This window comes from Hydra viridissima, unplaced genomic scaffold, assembly GCF_058129835.1.
Source record: "Hydra viridissima isolate aposymbiotic clone 2 unplaced genomic scaffold, HvirCarnegie_v1 scaffold_10, whole genome shotgun sequence".
NCBI lineage: Eukaryota > Metazoa > Cnidaria > Hydrozoa > Anthoathecata > Hydridae > Hydra > Hydra viridissima.
In genome coordinates, this window is record NW_028324309.1 from 6,565,824 (window position 1) to 6,589,368 (window position 23,545).

The 23,545-nt window shown below is 28.6% G+C and overlaps 1 protein-coding gene and 1 pseudogene across 2 annotated transcripts; one reads left to right on the top strand and one right to left on the bottom strand.

Moving 5' to 3' along the window:
• Positions 1 to 2,360: 2,360 nt before the first annotated feature.
• On the bottom strand, positions 2,361 to 22,263 carry LOC145192907 (1-phosphatidylinositol 4,5-bisphosphate phosphodiesterase gamma-1-like). Its single transcript, XM_090099926.1, has 36 exons — positions 21,957 to 22,263; positions 21,706 to 21,849; positions 20,869 to 20,962; positions 20,625 to 20,672; positions 20,473 to 20,554; positions 20,292 to 20,369; positions 16,128 to 16,171; positions 15,289 to 15,340; positions 14,672 to 14,785; positions 14,101 to 14,216; positions 11,002 to 11,087; positions 10,803 to 10,920; positions 10,159 to 10,244; positions 9,970 to 10,052; positions 9,755 to 9,815; positions 9,611 to 9,678; positions 9,145 to 9,264; positions 8,913 to 8,944; positions 8,627 to 8,752; positions 8,226 to 8,406; positions 7,406 to 7,428; positions 7,146 to 7,277; positions 6,739 to 6,916; positions 6,500 to 6,568; positions 6,228 to 6,331; positions 5,832 to 5,919; positions 5,652 to 5,727; positions 5,111 to 5,199; positions 4,875 to 5,028; positions 4,669 to 4,765; positions 4,364 to 4,534; positions 4,113 to 4,215; positions 3,916 to 4,030; positions 3,486 to 3,733; positions 3,241 to 3,404; positions 2,361 to 2,941 (listed from the first exon to the last, which is right to left on the bottom strand). The coding sequence occupies exons 1-36, from the start codon at positions 22,213 to 22,215 to the stop codon at positions 2,893 to 2,895; spliced, it is 3,852 nt and encodes a 1,283-aa protein (XP_089956052.1). The 5' UTR covers positions 22,216 to 22,263; the 3' UTR covers positions 2,361 to 2,892.
• On the top strand, positions 11,280 to 13,147 carry LOC149882888 (uncharacterized; annotated as a pseudogene). Its single transcript, XR_016456269.1, has 3 exons — positions 11,280 to 11,533; positions 11,675 to 11,743; positions 11,933 to 13,147. The product of XR_016456269.1 is annotated as an uncharacterized LOC149882888 (transcript).
• Positions 22,264 to 23,545: the final 1,282 nt, after the last annotated feature.

Sequence of the window (23,545 nt, forward strand, 5' to 3'; positions counted from 1 at the left end):
ATGAGCTCATATTTATTCTAAAAAAACGAAAAGCAGAAAGTTAACATACAACAAGCTATTGTAAGAATATGTTTTGTTAAATAAAAAAATATTTATATTTGAAATTTATGTAATTATGTAATATTCCGTTATTTTTATGAAAAAAATCTTATGCTAAACAAAAAAATAGATTTTTATTTGAAACTTATCAATATTTGAGCTTAAGATTTAAAATTTGATTATCATTAGTTTCTTAATTTTCATATAGCCGTTCGTTGTATCCGCCGCCTCAACGATTGGGGAAAAACTTGCGAAGAAGAGCCGTATGAATTACCACATGTCACACCACCAACTAAGAAGACTCACCAACAGGGAAAATCACATAGTCAAACTGAAACTAAAAAAAGAGGTCCACCTGAAAAGGCTTCTCCAACTTTATCAGATACTCAAACTGGTCCTGAACCTAATAAGCAACAACAGCTACAGTTAGATACTCAAGAGAGTCAAAGGACTCTAGCTCAACAAGAAGGGTATGAAGTGACTCAAGGTAAAGACCAAACTCAAAGTGTCTCTTTGTTTATTCCAATGACACTCCAGCACAAACAAAGTAGAATCAAAAAAGCAAAATTAAGTAATATAATGAAGTCAAGTTGGAAGGGGAACGAGAAAAAAAAGTACAGAGCATCTGAGCTTGCAAACATTTTATTAGAGACAGATGATGATATATCTGATGATTAATTTTTTATCAATAACTTGTTTGTTTAAAACTGTAAATGTAATATTTACTAATAGAAATACAAAAAGCAATTTAAAGTATCTTTTTTTAGTTTTTCGGTAATCAGCAAAAAAAGAGGTAATTTGTGATAAAATGCGGTAAATCGTGATAAAAAGCGGTAAAAAGTGATAAAAACGGTAAAAAGTGATAAATGTAGTAAAAAGTGATAAATGCGGTAAAATTGCGTATTACGCATTTTTACGCAAAATTACCGCGGTAATTACGCATTTTTACGCATTTTTACACAAATTTACGCATTTTACGCAAACTTACGCATTTTACGCAAATTTACGCATTTTTACCGACGGTGCGGTAACGCCGATGCTTAGGGACAATCCCTTTTATACAAAGTAATAGATTCAAAGTTCAGTTACCAAATAGTGAGCCCAAAAAATCTATTTGATTTTGCAGTTTCACATATTTTCACACTTTATGTTGGCTGAAAATAAGTCACAGGTTCAAGTTAGCCTTTCAAATCTGATGAGCAAGGCTAAACATTCGTTGGGTTCAAGAAGATTAGGGAAGTGAGCCAGAGAGCCTATTAGATTTTACATAACCGGCAAGAGGTTAGCTACAATTAGCCCCTGGATTTTTTAAAATATTAGGACGCGGCCGAACTCAAAAGAAAAAAAAAGAAAGAATTTACCTTCCTCAAACAACTCCCTGATTGTTTATCCTGAAAAAAAATTCTTGAAATAAAAAACTTCTTTGGTATTTGAACAGAATAGTTTTATTGTCCACTCGCCAAATCACACCACTGGACAAACAACTTAATTTAAATGCTTCCTCATTGCAGCTGACTGCCCCTGGATCATCGTATTTACTGGTCCGAATTAGGCTAGTTTTACTTGTTTATTTTTGCAAAATTTATACAGCCTCTCGTGGGCTGATTTGTTTAAAGCAGGGACAATCCAACTGCCTTTTGTTCAATGCATAACTATTCCAAAGAAAGAAGAAAGAAAAGACATTTCAATTTTTATTCTGACAATAAATTCTTCAGCCATTTTAAAATCAGTTGTCCGGTCGCCGAGGACTCGAATTGGATTCGGCCGGCGAAATACAGCTGATGCCTGGGAGGGAGCCATTTTGAAAAATCTCCGTGAACATTTCTTTAAAAAATTAATAACTCAAGAACCGTTTGTCCAATCAAAAAGCTTAAAAAAATCAAATTGCTCAGAATTTAGAGTTCTACACTTATAATTTTGTAAGGTTTTTTATTAGACTAACTGTTCTAGAGATTTTTGCATTTAAAGGTGACGTCGGGAAAAAAAGAAAAATTCTTTTAAAGATTCTGTTGTTATTAGTCCGTTTTAAAAGCTAAAACATAGCCTATGGAATTAGCTAGATTCCCACGAATTTTTTAAGCCATTCCTGATTAAATTTGGTGGTCTGGTTGTCAAGAACTCAGCCCGGACACGGACCACGGACGGTACAGTCCTCTTTTATATATATATTAAAAGAAATGTACGATAAAAAGTCAAACAGTTTGACCATATTTTTTTTACATCTGTAAAGTAGTAAAAATTTTTAGGTCGAATTTAAAAAACACAAAATGAAAGCGATTACTTTATAAATATAGGTGTGCATCATAAAAATATCATTCTTCTTCCCAATCATCATCTTTCCACATGTAACAAAAATACGTAAAACATACAGAAAGTATTTTGTATATTTTGTAATAAAGAAATAAAAATAATGTGTATGTCTTTATTACACAGATATACAGAAATATCTTTTATACACATACACAACCTTATGAAAATTCGCATGTAATTCGTTTTATTTTACAAAAAATATATAAAAATAAAATTTAACTCAAACATACAAAAATAAACTCCACGTAGTATTTTCATTTACAAAAATGTGGACAAAAAAAATACCCTTTTTGAATACTATAAAACTATCCGACGCACTATTGTAGTACAATTTAGTAGCGTAAATCAGAAAGAAAAATTTAATTTTTGAATAACAAAATTAATTCCCCTTCATAAATGCTGCCAATATGCGCATGATTAACTCTAAACGAGTTTAGAAATGCTGAATCCATTTAGAAATAGAAAAACTTAAATATCTAAGTTGAGCTAAACTGCAGTTGAGGACCATGTAATTCTCTAAAGTCTGTTGACGATGCGGGGACGCTAAACACGATTCACAACATGAGATTTTGATGCATCTGCCTCAAGATGTCTAAAGATATTCAAGATGTCTAAAGATATTCAAGATGTCTAAAGATATTCAAGATGTCTAAAGATATTCAAGATGTCTAAAGATATTCAAGATGTCTGAAGATATTCAAGATGTCTAAAGATATTCAAGATGTCTGAAGATATTCAAGATGTCTAAAGATATTCAAGATGTCTAAAGATATTCAAGAACAAATAGAACCACACAAAATTTTATTTCATGATGATCAGAAAGAAATAAATTGAAGCAAGAGAAAGCAGGTGCAACTTTGAAAAAATGTAAAATCTCTAAAAGTATCAAACCTCGTTTCTCTGCTATGTGTAAGCCTGGAAAGCTGATCTTGATAGGATTGTAACTGTTTCTTTGTTTCGATATCTACGTCTGATTGCACTGAACCATCATTTCGATCAATTAACATCTGCATCTTATCACGGAGTTCAGCAATAGAAGAGTATTCCTCGTCATCCTAGAAGGAAACGGTTTAGTTTAAAATAATCCGTCTTAGTTTCTGGGCACCAAACTTAAAAACGAAAAATTTTAATGAGACCTGCGCATTTTGTATCTTTAGTTCCACTAATAGTGACGCTAAGGGAATTTCTTCACTATAGGCATTGAGTAATTGGATGGATCGATGACCAACCTTAAGACTGGTTAGAAGCAAACACGATTGAGCAATGAAGTTGGGGTCTCCAAACATATCTTCGTCTTGAACTACAAACCTTATCATGGCGGTGGGAGGGAATATCACATCGAAATCAAAAGTATCAAACCAAGTAGGGCATAAACCATTGTCCGCTAAATGGTGTAAATATTAAAATGAAGCCAATCCAAGCTTCATTAATCAAAAAAGATTAAGAAAACACAATTTTTCTGAGGATCATAAATAACGTAAAATATTCTTGTAACACTTGTAACACTCTTAAATAACAAGTTAAAAAACATTTTTATATTCCTATTATCAAAATAAATGCCCTTACGTTTGGTTTTTGTTCGGAATGAATCGTTATCACAACTCAAGCCGATTATCTCTATCTCAACAAACGGTGATGTAATCCCACGTCCTGATTTTGGTAAATGGCGCGCACCTAGCACCTAAAAATATTTATAAGCTACCTGCTACTTTGCTGCAAAATAACACACTACAAACTATTTAATTTGCGTTCAATAAAAATACCGTCAGCCGAATATTCCAAGGTTCCACATTTTTAAATGTGCTTTTATCGTGAGGATTAAAGTTTGGATCTCTAAAGTAATCAGGCTGCAACACATAACCACACCTGTAAATTAAGAAACCTTGAAAATTCAAGTAGGTCAACCGTCAATCAATGATTAGAATGCCAATAAATGATCAGAACTTTGACCTTTTGTACTGTCAATAAAATGGGGATTATTGAAAAATTTAACACAATAGGCAAAAAATCTAACCGGCCATTATTCATAAAAACCCCGTTATTGATTTGCATTGAACGATCCGGCGTTTGATAGTTTAAAGCACACATTTGCACACCAAAATTCCAGTAAGGCACAGGGTCATAGTTTGAAGAGTCTACACGTGTTCCCTTAGGATAGACACGACTAAGTTGACGCTGATGATACGTAAAAGGGGTCAAGAAATATAAAAACAAAAATTTAAATACATTTTGAACGATTGTCCGAATTTCTCTTGATTATGTTAAGCAATAAAATTTCAGTCTAAAAGAAAACTTGAAACATTTCAAATGAAAAGATATTTTAAAAACCGAATATCGGATGTCTTTTTGCTGACGAACTTTTCACCTTTTTGCTCGGGAAAAGATGACATCTCAAAGTATTTACCGCTATCATAACCTGAAGAAAATAAAGCTAATTTAATACTGGATTGTCTAATATTTTATTTAATACACATAATTGACATGTTTACTTGAGACCTCGAAAGAAAAAGACAAAAAAAGTTTACTTTCTTCTTTAAAAGGAACGGTGACGCAATAAACAATAAGATCAGACAACTCTTTTGCGATATTCTTTTGTTCGCTCAATGCACGGATTTTGCTCACCGCATTTTCAGCTTGTGTTGAAGCGTCCTGTATACTAGTTAACCACTCTACCATTTCCTTTAAGAAAAGAAAAAAACTCAACAAAAGTACTTTCGACTCAGCAGTTTGAAAGAGAATTATGGCTTAAATTTTAAGATACCTGCTCAGTGTCAACAGAACATACAAATTCTCCACTTGAGGTTTTTAAAAGAAAAACATAGGGCCTTTGCGGTCTTGAAGTTAAAATTTCTATATAAGAAATGTTTAAAAATATTAAAAGCCATTTATAGGTATGTATGTAATGTAATGTAATGTAATGTATGCATGTAATGTAATGTATGCATGTAATGTAATGTATGCATGTATTGTATACATGCATGCATTTTATACATGCATGTATTGTATACATGCATGTAATGCATGCATGCATGGTTGCATGCTTACATGGATGCATGCATGCATGCATGGATTGGATGGATGGATGTACGTACGTATGTATGTATATATGTATGTATGTATGTATATATGTATGTATGTATGTATGTATGTATGTATGTATGTATGTATGTATGTATGTATGTATGTATGTATGTATGTATGTATGTATGTATGTATGTATGTATGTATGTATGTATGTATGTATGTATGTATGTATGTATGTATGTGTGTGTGTTTGTGTGTGTGTGCAAAGATTAACCTACGGAGTTGACAGCCGGTCAGATTGATTGCACCTTTTTGCTGTGAATCTAGTGGTATTTCGGCAGCTTTATTTTGCTCCTTTAAACATCAATTAAATGTTTATAACTATGAGTGTATAGAAAAGGGAATAAACCAACCAAAAAAAAAACTAAGAAAAAAAAAAAAGGAAGCAACAAGAAAACCTCTTCAACTTTTGGTTTGATAGTAGTTTCTTCTGTGAAGTTCACAGGAAACCACTTTTGCTCTTGACCATCGTAATCTCCTTGCCACCTACATAATAAACAGTCATGTGAGTGGTCTTTTGATCCCTCTTTTTCATTGCATAACTTTTACGAAATACACAAAACAAGCACACACCAAGCATACAAAAATAGCAAAACAATGTAATATAATATTATAGAATAAAATTATAGAATAAAGAAATAATAAATACAAAACAAGCAACATACATTATGACATATGACATATATACATGACATTTGTTATGAAGAGTAAACATTTAAAAAATTTTCTTTTAGCACGTTTTTTAATTTTATTAAATTTTTTTAGAGGCTTGGCTAAAAAAAAAAAACCTTTACCAGCCGCCATCATATTTCACAATGTTCACTATCAGTGCTCCTTTGCAAAAAGATAACTCATCTTCTTTTTGGGCAGAATAATCATATTTTGCTCTGCAGGCAGGCTGAAGTTTGTAAAAAAAAAAAAAAATATATTAAATTTAAGAAAAGTTAATTTAAAAAAACTCTTGCTATGACAATGAAACAATTACATCAAATACAAAGACAAACAAAAATCTAAAACAAAAGTTTGAAACAAAAATTCCAATAAATTTTAAGGTGACTTCTCTTACTTTTGGCATAGAGAGGTTAGGCTGAGCATAAAACTGATCAGGGTCATCATTAGGCATACCATCTGGGTTCTAAGAAAATAAAATAAAATCTTTTGATTTATTAAATATTCGGTTAAATAAAAATACATATAAATACATTTCTGGTTTCTTGAGACTGTTGATTAAACAATGACATACAAAAACTTTGATGTTAAGATATTGTTGATATGCAGTCATAACAATAAAACTTAAAAATTTACAATTCCTAGCTCTTGAACTACATCTTGATTACAAGGGTATTTTAGCCTCGTTTGCCGGTAGAGAGGGTTTTTTTCATAATGAGAGATCAACTCAGTGAGGCTTTCAAAAGGAGCAGTACCAATCATGAACAATCGCCCTTCTTTTTTTATGACACAGTGCTTAATGGTTCCTCCTGTTCTGGAAAAGTCAAAAAAAATTGAAATGTACAAACAGTATTAATCACTAAATTAGAAAATTTATTAAATCAACAGCAGCAACTTCAATTTTAACGATTTCTCTTGATAATTCTAGTAATACCATCCATTCCATGAAAAGTAATTAATTTTCAACTGAGTATTTTAGTCAAAAGTCATTATATTTATGCGTTAGATACAATTAAAAAACTAGAAAAATAAAATTTATCTACCTAAATGATATTGCATATGATTCACTTTGATCTCCAGATTCATTTCTTTTACGCACCAGAAAATATGAATCTTTTCGCATCCTCCTTAGCATTTCCTCTGCTTGACTTCGAGTCAAATTTTCATGATACCAACTGCAAAAGAATTGAAAGTAATCATGTTTTTCATCTGGCACAAAAACTAAAAACTGAGCATGATAGTATAATTGTAATTCAGTTTGTAATACATATCTAGTAAAAAACTATTATAAAAAATAACTTACTCTTTTCCAAGATGTGCATTAGGCTTTGAAAAAAAAAAAAAAAAAAAAAAAAAAAAAAAGAAAGAAATTAAAATCACATTCAAGCATTAGAAATTTTTATCTTTAAAATAATTGTTTCCAAAGATCATTTTGGCTACCAGAACAAATACGATGTTTATCACTTGTTTAGACAGCACAACATGAATTGTTCTTGTAACAGAATATATCAGCTGTTTGGTGGAAAAAATAATAGTGGAAAGAATGCTATAGACAAATACATAGATTTTGTCCTAAAACCAAATTGTTCTGAAAGCATAATACACAAATCGTTCTGCTTGTACAAATTGTTCTGGTAGAATAATATATAACTCTAGCAAAAAAAAAAAAAGTTGGTTATTTTGGGTTGCTTAATATATTTTTGATTGTTTATATAAAAGTGCTTTGATAGTTTTAGTCCCACTCCATCAACAATAAAAATGTTCACCATGTTAAAATAAATTGAAGCATGGAAATCAACCATTTGGAAAGAGATAAAGTGCAGAAATGTGAATATGGAATTGCTGAAATTTTCAACATATAAAATATGAAAATAAAGTGTTGAATAAAATATTTCAACAACAAAAGAAATTTAAAAATTAATAAAAGAGTAAAACTATCCAACTTTTTTATATTTACCATAAAAATTTTAACAATAAATGACACTATTTTTAACTTTGTACCCATTTTCTATTTATCATATTCTCAATTAAAATGAATTTTATTTTTCTTATTAGAAAAGTAGCTTTATTGAAAAAAGTCTTTTTTTTTTTTTTTACAAACAAGTAAAAAAAAAATTTAGTACCTGGGGAACTGGCTCAGTAAGCAGCATTTCAAATTTATCTGATTTAAGTGGATTAAGCTGGTAATGATTAATCAAACTGTACAAATTGTCAAAACCTTTTGGGCCGACCAAAAAGTATTTTGTTAAACCATCATTCGTTGGACGTGACTTTATGTGACAATGCTGAACACGGTTCTTTCGCCTGAAAGCAAATGCTGCTTAAATTAAGTTATACAATTACAAAATAGAGCAGTGCTTAATGATCATAAGTTTTCTACATGAATAATAAAAGGTGTAATATAGTTGAATTTAAAAAAAAGCACTTTAATACCTTTGGTTTAATTGGTAGTAAAAAATTTCACTTAGTAGAAATAACCAATTACTTTCTTGATAGAAAAACTACAATTAATAAAGAAGCTCACCAAAAAGATAATGAGAAGTCTCCAACAAACATGTTACTTGGCCGCACAAGAAATGATCCATCACCACGCTGATAGTCTTGAAGCAGACTCTCTGCTTCTTGCCGTGTGATGTTGCGGTGAAACCATCTAGTGAAAAAAACTGAGAGAATATGATTGTAAATAATTTTATAAACTTGAAATGCTCAATATATCAACTTCTAAATTATTTTTTAAACGATTTTAAATTTTAGTAGCCATGTAAAGTGAAAAGTTTGTGAAGAAACATCGCTTTAAAACATTTACTCACTTTTCAGAGAAATGCAGATCATCTTCACTGCCCTAAAGAAAATGTTTTCATTTCAAAATTATTACTTTTTTATCCTTTTTTTTAAACTTTTTATTTTTTAAATAAACAATTCTGCTTTATTCTTAAACTAAACATTTTATTTTTTAGGAAAATGTAAAAAAAGTCTAAAATTTCTTTGAACTTTATAATTTCTGTTGTAAATACAATTAGTGAATTTTATATGTAAACTTACAGATTTTTGATCCGAGTCATCAGTATCATTACTATCATCATCATCTTCTTCTGTTGCATCTTGAGCATCAGAATAATATAAAAACCTTGATGTTAAAACAAAAAAATGCTTGTTCCACTTCTAGAAAAGAAAAAATAAAATTTCAATATTTTAAATATCTTTTTTTTATACTTGGTAAAAAATCTTTTAATCTTTTGCTTCAAAAACACTTTATATTAAAAAAATCACGTGCTAGAAGTTCTTTTGTTTCTTTTTAGACTGCTTTACCCTGTTACCTGCAGCTGTATTAGCTACAGGTAGCAGTTATAAGAGAACTATCTTTTTTAAAACTGCAGCTGAAAATTGAGAAAGATTTTTGTAGATTGGTCAAAATGTTGATCCAAGTAGTTTGTGTATAGGTTTTTCAAAAAAAAAATGACAAGAAATTGTTAACTGCTTTATAATTTAAAATGATAAACTATAATACCTTTTCCTCATCTTCCATATATATAAGTCCAGTTTTCAAGGCATTTGAAAGAAAGTCCTCATCCATTACTAAAAAAGGCGACCAAATTTTTTTTGATCTTTTACAAATTTTGTTATAACATCAACTTTATTTTTGTAGCCTTACTTGAATCCTTTGAACTAATAGAATGCCGAAAACTTGAGTCATCATCTATCAACCGCTTGTTCTAGAAAATGATTGTATTAAAAATCTTGATATTTTTTGTGTTTTAATCTTAAACTATTAACCAAGATATAACGCATTTTTTAAAATGATTCTTAAACCCTTAAACAACGTAAAATTAATATGTAACTGAAAGTTTTTTTAAATGATTCTCAAACCTTTAAAATAATTTTTCTCTTTAAACTTTCAGGTGAAGGAAGTTGGGTTTCATTTGGATCTAAAAACTCAGTAACCAAGTATTCTAAAAAAAAAAAAATGACAACAATATTCTAAAGTTTTCTAAAAAGAAAAAAAAATGACAACACCTAAAACATTTTTAAAAAATATTGTTTCATAATAAAACTTACTCCCAAGGTAATTTTTGAATATGTCTGCCATTATTATTTGTTGCGGTATACTACAGTGATTTTCCAAAGATAATATTAAAGGATATCTACATAAATTGACAAAATTGTTAAAGAATGAAATTATTTCTCATCAGGAAAAACATGTTTAAAAAGCAACTGTTTATTTTGCACCAGAAAAATAAAAGGGTGATAAAGCAAAGGCTAAATGATTGTGACAACCTAAAGTTAAAACGAAGAAACAATAAGTTACAAAAAGACTGCTCATCAACATTTAACTATAAAAACTACTTATGAGTAAAGCCATAATAATAAAGAAACATGTCAAAAACCACTTTTGGACTTAACTTCTCAGAGGCATAAATGCATCTAGAAAACAGACTTTTAAATACATTTTGAAAGAGTTGTTATACCTTTTGTTCAGAATTACCTTGATTTGAGTTATGTTGATAAAACCTTTAAACCTTTTTAAAATAAAAAATTTTCTATTCTTTTTTTTTTCACTCCTTCGTTCTTGAGATTGATGTTAAATTCTTTTTTTCAGTTAGCAGAAAATTTTATGCTCATTTGATAAACAAATTAATAAAAAGTTAAATGTATCATATACAGTAGTTATATGATAAAATGAATGATTAAAAAATACTAACTCAGATTCTGCAAAGGCATATGTAGCAATAGCCTTAACAACATCAGCAAAATTGATCTTTGAAGTCAGTGTTAAACCATGATAAATGACTGGTTCTACAGGTCCATCCCAGCAATCCACTATTAAATACATCAAATTAGCAAATCAAATAAAGTTTAAATCAAAAAAATTGTTTTAGAAATCAAAAAATTGTCCCTTACATTCAAGACATCTGCAACCCATTCGCAAACATCTTATGTACGACTCAAATGATGATTCACTTTGCAATTGATCACCAGTCAAGTAACTAGATAAAAATTTTTTTGCAAGCAATAAGACCTTAAATCAATTTGTTTAATGGTGGCTTTAGTATAAGCATTTACCATCAACTGGCTTATTAATTAATAATTTTTTTCAAAATGATAAAGCTTTGACTAATTGAGGGGCTCAGCGGAAAAGTGGTCTAACCCACATTTTTGAAATTTTCTGGATAATCACTGCAAACTGTACATTGAGTATGTAGTTTGTTGTGGAAAAAGTGCCAAACCCCAAAGCCCATCCATACAGTGCTACTACCTATAATCATATTTACTTTAACAGAAAAATAAAATTTGAATTGTGGAAAAGTTGCCTATCCAACAATCAACATGGCGAAAATGAACTGCTCAGATTTGGAAGAGTTTCTAATGAAAAGTGATTGTGATGATTCAGATGCAGATAACAACACTTCTTTAGAGGATGATGTTAGCGAAGGTATGTATATAGTTAATGCAGCATCAAGATATACTTTTCATTGAGTTTATCATACAATAATATAGTTTCTAGCCTCAATGTTGTTTAGGCAGGTTTTCCTCTTCTAGTTTTTCAAAACTGACATGCACTTTTTTATTTCAGTTTCAAGTATTGGGGATCAATATGTTGAAGAAAATGCAAGACCTATATCTATACTAACAGGAGTTAATGGTATGTACAATTTTTCTAAAACTAAATAGGCTTATAAAAGGAATTTTTTAGTCCTATTGATATGGCCTAGGACTGATTGTTTATATTGGTGTTAGGTCTAGCATTAGACTAGCTAGGGCCATTTAGTTTGTTTTGTTAGGAATTCTTTTCTTGTTAGAAAATAATTTTTACCTAACATTTTCATTGCAGATTCAAATGTTAACCTTGTTGGAGAAGTAGGAGAGGACGACAGCTTTTCCCAGGAAGTACAAGGAGAAACCCATAGTCATAGACGTAGTCGTAAGCGAGTTGCCCATCCAGAACTACACAAAAGAAATATTTTGAAACAGAAAAGGTCAACAGGGAAGGGATATGTTACATCAAAGGGCAAAGTAGTTGAACCAAAGATTTTTATTAACAAAGATTGTGGTTGCAATCTAGAGTGCAGCAGTAAAATAACAGTTGCTCGCCATAATCAAATTTTTTCTTACTTTTACACCATGAACTGGGATTTAAAAAACGCCTTTGTGATGGGTTCTGTTGATGTAAAAGAAAAACACAGGACGTATACTGCATCAAATAACTCCCGTAGGGCAAATAATCGTTCCTATAAACTAACTGATGAATGTGGAAATGTTAAAAAGATTTCCAAAACTTACTTCAAAGACACATTGCAGATTCCTGATGGAACAATAACAAATATTTTAGCAAGGAAAAAAACAGATGGTACACCTATCAAAGATCGCAGAGGTAAATTGGCTCCACAAAATAAAAGTAGTGATGAAGACACAGAATATCTTCAAAGATTTATTCGCTTATTTCCAACGTACCAATCTCACTATAGCAGAAAAGACAACCAGTACAGAAATTATTTGCCTCCAACTTTACGAATGTCAACGATGTAGGAGAAATATGTTTGCAATTGCAATGAAAATGATCGCACCCCACTTTCAATTTTTGTATTTCAACGCATATTCAATACAAAATTCAATTTACATTTTCACCATCCGCAATCAGATACATGTCAAAAATGTGATCTATTTAACAATAAAATCAGGTGTCTTTCAGAGGGTGAAGAAAAAAACACTGTTAGGAGGGACCTTATTATTCATCAAGAGATGACTAAAAAGGCAAAAGAAAAAATGAAAGAAGATACACTAGATGCACTTACAAATCCAAACAAGAGGGTATTAGTTTTCGACTTACAAAAAACTCTACCGACACCAGTGCTTAGTACAGGAATAGCCTACTATAAAAGGCAAATGTGGACTTACAATCTTGGAATCCACGATGAAAACTTAAAGACAGGTTTTATGTATGTATGGAGTGAGGAACAATCATCCAGAGGTACTCAAGAGATAGGTTCGTGTATCCTCGAGCATGTTTTTCGACACATACCAGAAACTGTGACCCATTTAATATTGTATAGCAATAGTTGCGGTGGACAAAATCGTAATATAAAAATGTCTCTTATGTTACAATATATTTTGCACAAATCTCCATTTCTGAAAACCATTGAACAGAAATTTTTTGTACCAGGGCATAGTTTTTCCTCCTGCGACCAAGACTTTGCTGTGATTGAAAAAGCCAAAAAAAGGAAGGACCAAATTTTTGTTCCAGATCATTGGATAGACCTTATTAAAAATGCAAAGAAGAGGGCCCCAATATTTATTGTAAGAAAAATGGAGACCCATGAATTTCTCAGTACAAAATCATTGGAGAGTGGGATAACCAATAGAAAAAAATTAACAAATAGCGAAAAAGTTTCATGGCTAAAGACATGCTGGATAAAATTGGAAAAAGGATCACCACGCTCATTTCAAATGAAGCAAACACATTTAGAAAGTGACACATTCATGTTGCTGGACATAACAAAGCGAAATCGTGGACGGCCATTTACCAATATCAATGTTGAACTTGAGCTCTTGTACCCCAATGGTAAGCTAAGTGATCTTTTTGAGCTAATACAATTCATACCACCTGTCCATCATCCCTATTATCTTGCTCTTAAAGGTGACGAGGAGGCAACTGATTTGGGTCTAAGAGATGATTCTGGTGACGAAGACATAAATTAGTGCATGCTACATATATAAAAGAATCATTAACAAGTCATAAACAAAACATCCATTTAGCCTAACCAACTCTATTAACAATATTTTAAAAATTTTGAGGAGGCAAAGTTGCCTAACATTTTTGTTATTGCAGAACACAGTAATATAGTGTCTAATTTTTTAGTAGATATACCAGTGTATTTTTTCACCTGTTTTTATAATAAATACTATTTTTCTGATAATCCTTAAAGTCTTTTACAGTTTACTAAAAATGAAGTAATTGTGGCTTAGGCAACTTTTCCGCTGAGCCCTTCAATTTAGACTTACGTATTATGAGAGGAGGCAATCCAGTACCAGGAAAGTGGTTTTGTCATATCTTGGCACACTTTAGTTTGTTCTTCGTTAAAAATACTGTTTGCAGGACTGAATAAATAGGTGAGAAACTAAAAATCAAAACAGACTCTTTGACATTTACAAAATTTGTTCTTTTTGAATGTTAACTTTTTAAAGCTAAAATTGAATAATAAAAAATTTTTGTTACTATCATTAACCCATTATCATCATCAATATTATAGTTGTTGCCATATGACCACATGTCATTTAAAATATCATAAATTTCATGCCTATGTAAACTTTCCACTTTAAATGAAAGAAATAGTTTTACTAATCTATCGAAGGTGGCTCTCTGCAACTTTTGATCTTCATTTGTTTTTAACTGAACTTTTGTCAAATAAATTTTATAGAAATTAAATAATTTGGGCTGGACTAAATGATATTACAAATAGAAATCACATTTGCCAGAACATAACTTTCTGATGAGCTCATAAAGAAACACGTAGAATTACTTGTGGTTATCTGACATTTCTACTTTTGATTTTAACAAAGTTTAATAAAGTACCTGCTGTTGAGTAAAAAAAATTTCATTAGGGTTAGCAGAGTGCATTGATTCATCAGGGACACACAGTGACATTAATCCCTGTACATAAGACAAATCGTTTCCAGCTTTGTAATCCTGAACACAATTTAGTACAAAATCTACAAAGTTCAAAATACTGCTAATTTAATTAATAAGTTTTATAAGTTAATTTTTTTTTATTGAAAACCTCAAAAAAAAAAAAAAATAAATAAAGCTGCTTTATTAGACTTATAGCATGTATAAAAAAAAAAAAGGCTGTTGTTACTTAGAGCGCCATGCGCTGTATGCAGCCTTATGCTACTCGGATCGCAATACTTTGTACACATGTGCTAAATTTTTTTTTTTTTTTTTAAATCTTGTTGATGTTAACCCTATTCCCATCCCTATCCCTATCCCTATCCCTATCCCTATCTCTATCCCTATCCCTATCCCTATCCCTAACCCTAACCGCCTATCTAACCAGCTTTATTGTGAAATATAAATCACACTGTTATAATAAAATAATTGTGCATGCGTGAACAATATTGCGCTCTGAGCAGTTTATGGCTACATAGAGCACATTGCGCTGTACGAAGACACTTTGAAAAACAAATCCTAACCTTCTGTTCATCTAATAGAAACCTTTGAAAGTCATAAATGGTCATGAACAAACTTAAAAAAAAATCAAGTTTTTAAATAACTTAAAAATAAGTTTTCTGAACAAACTGCAATTAAAACAATTGTAATAAAGATCCACACTGACAATAAAACTGATGTTGAAACGGAAAATACTAATGTTTAAAATATTAATGTTTAAAATATTTATGTTTAAAATATTAATGTTTAAAATATTAATGTTTAAAATATTAATGTTTAAAATATTAATGTTTAAAATATTAATGTTTAAAATATTAATGTTTAAAATATTAATGTTTAAAATATTAATGTTTAAAATATTAATGTTTAAAATATTAATGTTTAAAATATTAATGTTTAAAATATTAATGTTTAAAATATTAATGTTTAAAATATTAATGTTTAAAATATTAATGTTTAAAATACTAATGTTTAAAATACTAATGTTTAAAATATCAATGTTTAAAATACTAATGTTTAAAATATCAATGTTTAAAATATCAATGTTTAAAATATTAATGTTTAAAACAATAATTTTTAAAATATTAATGTTTAAAACAATAATTTTTAAAATATTAATGTTTAAAATATTAATGTTTAAAACATTAATGTTTAATTACAGTTATGACATTCTTTTTTTAACATCTGTGTTTAAATTAATTAAAATTTTTAAATGTATTTAAATTAATTAAAATTTTTTTTTTTTTAGAAGTTAAACACACTAACTCAATTTATTTTACAATAAAATTTATAAGATTTATTCTCAATTTATTTAGAATTTATTAGATTTATTCTGAAATGTAAAGTGTAAAATAATAAGTACCTTTCATCACTTCGATGGAAGTATTCTTCATAGCGATTTACTATCTACAGTAACGTTTAAAAAATTGTATACCTTTTTAAGAGTTTTAACAAAAGCATTCAAACAAAATAATGACATTTTGTTTAACAAATTACAAACAAGTAATTCCATAGAACAGATGCACAGTATTCGATGGAAGGAGCAAATTTTGCTTGTAAGAGAAGCTTACAAGTATTGAAACATGAATGACAAATGTCATTTAAATTCATAAAATTATTGGGAACTTAACGATGTAATTATTAATAATGATGTAATGATGTTATTATTTAAATATAGTTTGTAATGACTATGAAAATAATTGAAATCTATGTGAAAATATTTTAAACAAGATTTAACACTCAGTAAGTGTCACGGTTAAACTTGTAGTGGATCTTTTAGCAGGATTAAAAAGGTGTAGCGTATTAAGAGCCTTTGATTGATCATTCTGATTGTTTCAATTAACAAGAAAATAGAAAAACTTTTAGTAATACTTTATAACATAAATAGTTTCTCTGAGCAACACTTTCAATCTTTTAAAGATATTGATTAAGTAGTTTTACAATTTCTTTTTTTTTTTTAAATTCTTTTTCAAGCAAACCCTTAATGCATATCACATTAAATTTTTGAAATTTAAGGAGAACAGGACTCAAAATGCATTTTTAATATAATTGTAGTAAAATGAAAAAAGCATTTTCAAAAGTACTTATGGAGCTCCTAAGGATTGAAGAACTTAGAGCAGGAACATTAAAGCTAGAAAACCTTACAACCATATGTATAAGCAGCAGATTTCACAACAATGGTACATGAAGAAGATAAAGTGAGAATTATCAATATCATTAACAACATAGTCAAGAAAAAATTAAGGCTAACATTTAGCATGTCTTAAGTAACTGTTATCCTGAGTATCAAACCTGATTAAAGTTTAAGCAAATAATTTTTTTATTAAAATAATCTAATTATATATATATATATATATATATATATATATATATATATATATATATATATATATATATATATATATATATATATATATATATATATATATGTATATATATATATAATTAGATTTTTTTAATAAAAAAATTATTTGCTTAAACTTTAATCAGGTTTGATACTGAGGATAACAGTTACTTATATATACAGTGGTGATATTCGAAATTTTCAACAACTGGTACGCTTAAAAAAAAGCTTTTAGATTATATACATTTACTTTTACACATACAATTATTTATTTACATGAAATAGAAAAAATAATATTAAAATTCTAATTTAATAAGTTCCATATTAAATTTTGGTTTTCGCAAGGTGTAATAGGGTCTACTTGTTTTACACGTGTATCACTTGCCAGATGATATCCTAACAAATGGATTTTTATATAATTGGAAATTTATATAATTCATATAAAATAATTCATATATTTAACAAATGGATTTTTATATAATTGGAAATTTATATAATTCATATAAAAAGTTACGAAAAGCGACAGTGAGTTATATTTAAATATTGAAATTAGTCTTTTGTACCACACACAAAATATAATTCACAATTTAATATAAAATACATATCATATTATAAATTTATTTAACTATATATCAACCAGTACGGAAAACTTTGAAAATTTTAACAACGGTATGGTTGTACCGGCTGAATATCACCACTGTATATATATATATATATATATATATATATATATATATATATATATATATATATATATATATATATATATATATATATATATATATATATGACATTGAGCAAAATATTTAAACTAAAAGATCAAAAACAGCAAGAAATGTTTCTTTTAAAATTTAAAAAAAATCATTTTGAATTAAATCAAGTTCATTTGTTCAAACAAAACAACAGCAATGACTTTTCCTAAAAAACTAAGTTGTTTTTAAATCATCTTTTTATATTTATGAAATAATTTCAAAGATCAATAGCTGCAGTGTTTTTAGTATTTGGTTTTCAGACTGAAAATAGTTGGTGAAAATAAATAGTCAAAGTTCTGGGTCTACCATTGAGATAATTAATGGACAACTTTTTATGGAAAGGTTTTCATTTTACAGCAGTCTTTTTCAATTATTAGTAAAAAAACTGAAATAAAAAAACTGAAATAAAGAAGCTGAATTAAAAAAAATAAAAAAACTAAACTGAATACTTGTATTTTTTTTTCTTTTTCAAAATTTTAAAAGAAAAATTGCATGCTGTTTTTGATCTTTTAGTTTAAATATTTGCTCAATGTCATTTTTAGATATACAGCTGCGGACAAAACTACGTGAACGATTGCAAATAGTTTTTTTTTAATGAAATTTTCAATGTCTTAAAATAAGTTTATAGTTTAATACTATATATGGTTGGATAGAGCGTTTTTTGCTCTATAAGACTGTGTAAAGTGTATTCTCTAATAATTTGTTTAAAATTAAACATATCTAAATGTTCAAAAAGCATCAAATATTTTGCGCGACAAAACCACGTGAACGATTTATAAAAGCGTCATTTTTGATGCAAATTATATTATATTCACATCGAAATCAGTGCTTTTAAAAATCGTTCATGTGGTTTTGGTATTCTAAGAACTTAAAATCATTTAAATTTCTCAAGATTATTCTGTTTAACATCAAAAAATTAAAAAAATTAAACTATAATGGTTCGTCAAACTGATTCAAAAATTGAAAGCTTGGTTTTGCGTTTGCGCAAAGAAGAAAAATGGTCCATTGGGCAAATTGCAGCTCATGTGAAGATGTCAAAAGGTGGAATACATAAAATTATACACCGAGAAAAGAGCAAAAAGATCGTTAAGAAAGGTGGTCGTCCACGTATTACAGATAAGCGGTAATATTCCTTTAATTTTATTTTTTTCAATATTTAATCTTAATAATATTAATGTTAATGTTAATTTTAATGTTTAACATTTTATTTTTTAGTACTGATCGAAAAATTGTGCGAAAATCTCTTGAGAATCCACATTTGACAGCCCCTGAAATTCGTCTGCAAACAGGCATGGAAAATGTAAGCACACGAACGATTCAAAGGCGTTTAAACGAAGGAGGTCTTTATGGGCGCAGACCTGCAAAGAAACCATTCCTTAAGCCCAGGCACGTCAAAGATCGCCTACAGTTCGCTAAAGATCACTTAAACTGGACGGTTGAAAATTGGAAAACAGTTTTGTGGTCGGATGAAAGTAAATTTAACATGGTTTGCAGCGACGGTCGAGGTTATGTTAGGCGTCCAGTAGGTAAAAGATTTGCAAAAGAGTATACAATAGGAACTGTAAAATTTGGGGGTGGCAATATAATGGTTTGGGGGTGTTTCTCCTGGGCTGGAATTGGTCTGTTGTACCGTGTAAACGGTATAATGGACCAACTACAGGGAAACATTATCTAATCAAATGTTGCCACACGCTTTAGAAAAAATGCCTCACAATTGGGTTTATCAACATGATAATGACCCTAAACATACAGCTTTGACTGTAAAAAATTGGCTCATAAATAATAGCATAACGGTTTTGAAGTGGCCTGCCCAATCTCCCGACTTAAATCCAATCGAAAATTTATGGATTGAAGTTGAGCGACACTTGGGAGGTCGCAAATTTCAAAAACCGGATGAACTTTTTCGAGCCGTACAGTATGAATGGGAGGCATTACCAAAACAGTTACTAGAAACTCTTGTAGAATCTATGCCAAGACGGTGCAAGGCCGTTATCGATTCTAAAGGCTATGCAACTAAATATTAATGTTTGTTTTTTTTTAGAATCTATTATTTGTTGATGTTAGTAAAATTATTCTTTTACGTTTGTATAATCGTTCACGTGGTTTTGTCGCGCAAAATATTTGATGCTTTTTGAACATTTAGATATGTTTAATTTTAAACAAATTATTAGAGAATACACTTTACACAGTCTTATAGAGCAAAAAACGCTCTATCCAACCATATATAGTATTAAACTATAAACTTATTTTAAGACATTGAAAATTTCATTAAAAAAAACTATTTGCAATCGTTCACGTAGTTTTGTCCGCAGCTGTATATACATATATACTTTGTCAAATATACAAGTATACATCTAAAATTTTTATAAACTCAAACTTTTATCATATTATATATATTGGATTTAATAAATTATTACAAAATAATACTTACCGAAGATTGAAGTATAAGATTATCATAGGCTTCACATAGAGCAGTTGCATCAAATCCATTTGCTTGACTAGAATAACGCTACAAACATTAAAATCATTAAATTAAAAAACTAAAAGTTTGTAAAAACTCTTTTTATTTGGTTAGAATTTTAAATAATTCAAAATCAATTTCAAATTAAGACCTGATATATATCTCGAACTTTATTGTTAGACAACTTAATATTTGCTCGCTGCAGAAACAACTTAAACTCTTTCATTGGCATTCTAAAAAAAAAGGTATTATTTAATAACCATCTCATTCAAACTTAAGTGCAGATGATGTGGATTTACTTACTTGAGCTGACAGTTTTTAGGAACCAAAGACCATTCCCTGCATAACCATCTAAATCAGAGTTTTTTTGCATCAGGTTTTTTAAAATTCAATACTTAAGAAATAGTTTTAAAAATTTAGAAAATTACTTTTTCATAAATGAGAAAATCTGGTATATAAAATGATAAAAAAAAAAAAAGCTTAACTACTAATTATAGTAGTTAGTAACTAAGCAATTATGATTTATGTTAAATAAGTAAAAAATTACCTGTGACTAAGAACTGGAGGAGGTGCAAGTTGATTAACCCATTTTAAATATACTAAAGCCTTTACCCAATACTCTCGTTCATTTGGATTTTGAGCTAAAAAGTTTTTTTATTCTACATTTTATTTTCTTTTGTAAACATTACTTTTACAGCCATTCAATAGCAAAGTTATAAAAATTGGCTCAAAAATGGTCTAATTGTGGCTTATAAAAAATCATATCTTCAATGCTTTTATAAGTCTTACATTACAAATCATTTACACTGATATCATAACTGAAAGTCCATTAGACTATAAAGATATATAAATAATTAATTAACTATTGACAATGTTGTTTCAAATAATTCTAAAAATAATTGAGATATGATGTTAAAATAGACTATTAGTAGGTCAGTTTTTGTTCAGCAAGTAGTATAGAATCTAATACAGCCATGGCATTTTTTATATTATTGCATAATATAAAAAATAACATGGCTGTATGAGATCCTATACCAATTGCTGATTGCATTCTTGTGAATGCCTTAACTCCAACAGCTGTTTTTCAAAGTTGTTTAAAGTTTATCAAGAAAAAAGTTACAAGACTCACAAAAAATTATTTTATCTAAAAACTAAGAAGACATCAGATACACTTTACAATAACGCTATCAATCATCTTCATTTTTAATTTGTTTAATATTAATCAGATACCATGTTTGAATTAAAGAAAATTTTAATTGATTGGTGTTGCGAAAGTTATACTGTTTGTGTAACAAAAGTTGCTTAATTGCATAGTTACATAATTTAATATATTGTCCTGTGTCTGTAAATTTTATTGTTTATATATAATTGTATAAATTCTAACCTAACAATGATAAGGTTTTCAGACGGAATGTTGAACCATAGACAATTATGATACAGCAATTTGGGTTATCAATTTTTTTAAGAAAGCCTATAAAATCTTTAGAACTACAGCCTCTGCGAACTTCTCTTACATCTTCAATGTTAACTATGAAAAAAAGTCTTTTAATAACAAGGGGCTAACTTTTATTGGTGTTGAAAAACCGTTAACAGAAAAACAAAAAAGACTATATAAAGCTAATTAATAAAAATGACCTTTTCCCTCTTCTCGGTTAGTGCCAGCACGAAACCAAGAAATCTTAAATTCCTCCAAGTTAAGTTGAAAAGTCTTTTGATCAGCTCGCCCTTTTTTGAACTTAGTCATGGATGTTCCAAGTTTTAGTGCAGAAACAATTGGGCCCAACTCTGATTCTTCTGGAATTTTTACAGGAGTATTATCACTCTCATTTTCATGAAATGATGTGCTAGGAAGTCTTAATATTGATTGTCGCAGTGCAGCATTTATTGAACTCATTTTTTTAATTCCTTAAAACACTATTATTAGAAATATTGAAACTTGTTATCTAAAAATATATAATATTATAATTTGTTTAATAAAAAAAAAACTTAACAAAATCATGTAGATACGCATAGAAGTTAGAATAATAAATAAATATATCAATAATTGTATACAAATTATATGTATCATACAAAATATGAATACTGTTTTATTACATTTCTTGAAGTGTTGGAACAGTTGTCATACTTTGTATAGCACATTTAATTTGTATATCAATTGTATATTAATATTTTATGACTTAATCAAACTAATTAGTTTTAAGATTGTCTAAAAGGAACAATTTAACAATAGAAACATACAATCACATTTTTAAAAAAATTAAAAAATCTTATTTTTAAAATGAATGATTTAAAAATGAATGATTTAAAAATGAATGTTTGAATGTTGTTTATGATAAAAGCATGTAATGATAAATTAATAGCAATATTCAAAATGTCTATTTTATAAAAATACATATGGAATTCAAAAATTCAACAAAACTTTATGAAAATAGTTTTTTTAAACTAAATATAGATAGGTAAACAGTGACTAATTGCTATTATAGTGTTGTTTTGAAATATAACAAAATTCTATTCCTTTAAATTTACACGCTATATATATATATATATATATATATATATATATATATATATATATATATATATATATATATATATATATATATATATATATATATATATATATATATATATATATATATATATATATATATAAACATGGTTGATTATTGAAAGAAAGGTTACGATCGGTACTCTGTTGCAAAATAAACTTTAGCTACAACATACGAAAACATCGTTAATAGTAATTCTTAAATTAAATTATCTTTAGAGAATTTCTTTACTTTGATTTATAGCTGTTAAAAGAGCAATTGTTTTCGCATTAAGTAATGATCAGCGTGAGCCTTTTGACTCATACTTTCGCATTTACTTGCTGCTTTTTTCTTTTTAAATCAAATTTTTTTAATATTGCACCGATTCTCGGCACCAGAGAAAAACAAATGAAATTTCAAGACAAACAAATCAGCATTTGCAAAAATGAGCAATACCTACAATTTCCACTTTCATACCGCTCAATTGCAAAAAAAAAATTAGTTTCATCAAATATTTATGATAGAAACAAACGTTATAATCAATAAACAACACATTGGTAGATACAAAGGTAATGTGTAGTGTTACAATGACTTTATCTTTTAATCAATTACTAAATTTGCATTCAAATAATAATTAATTTTAAAAAATATTGGAAACATATTTTACAACATATTTTACAACATTCAATCGATTAG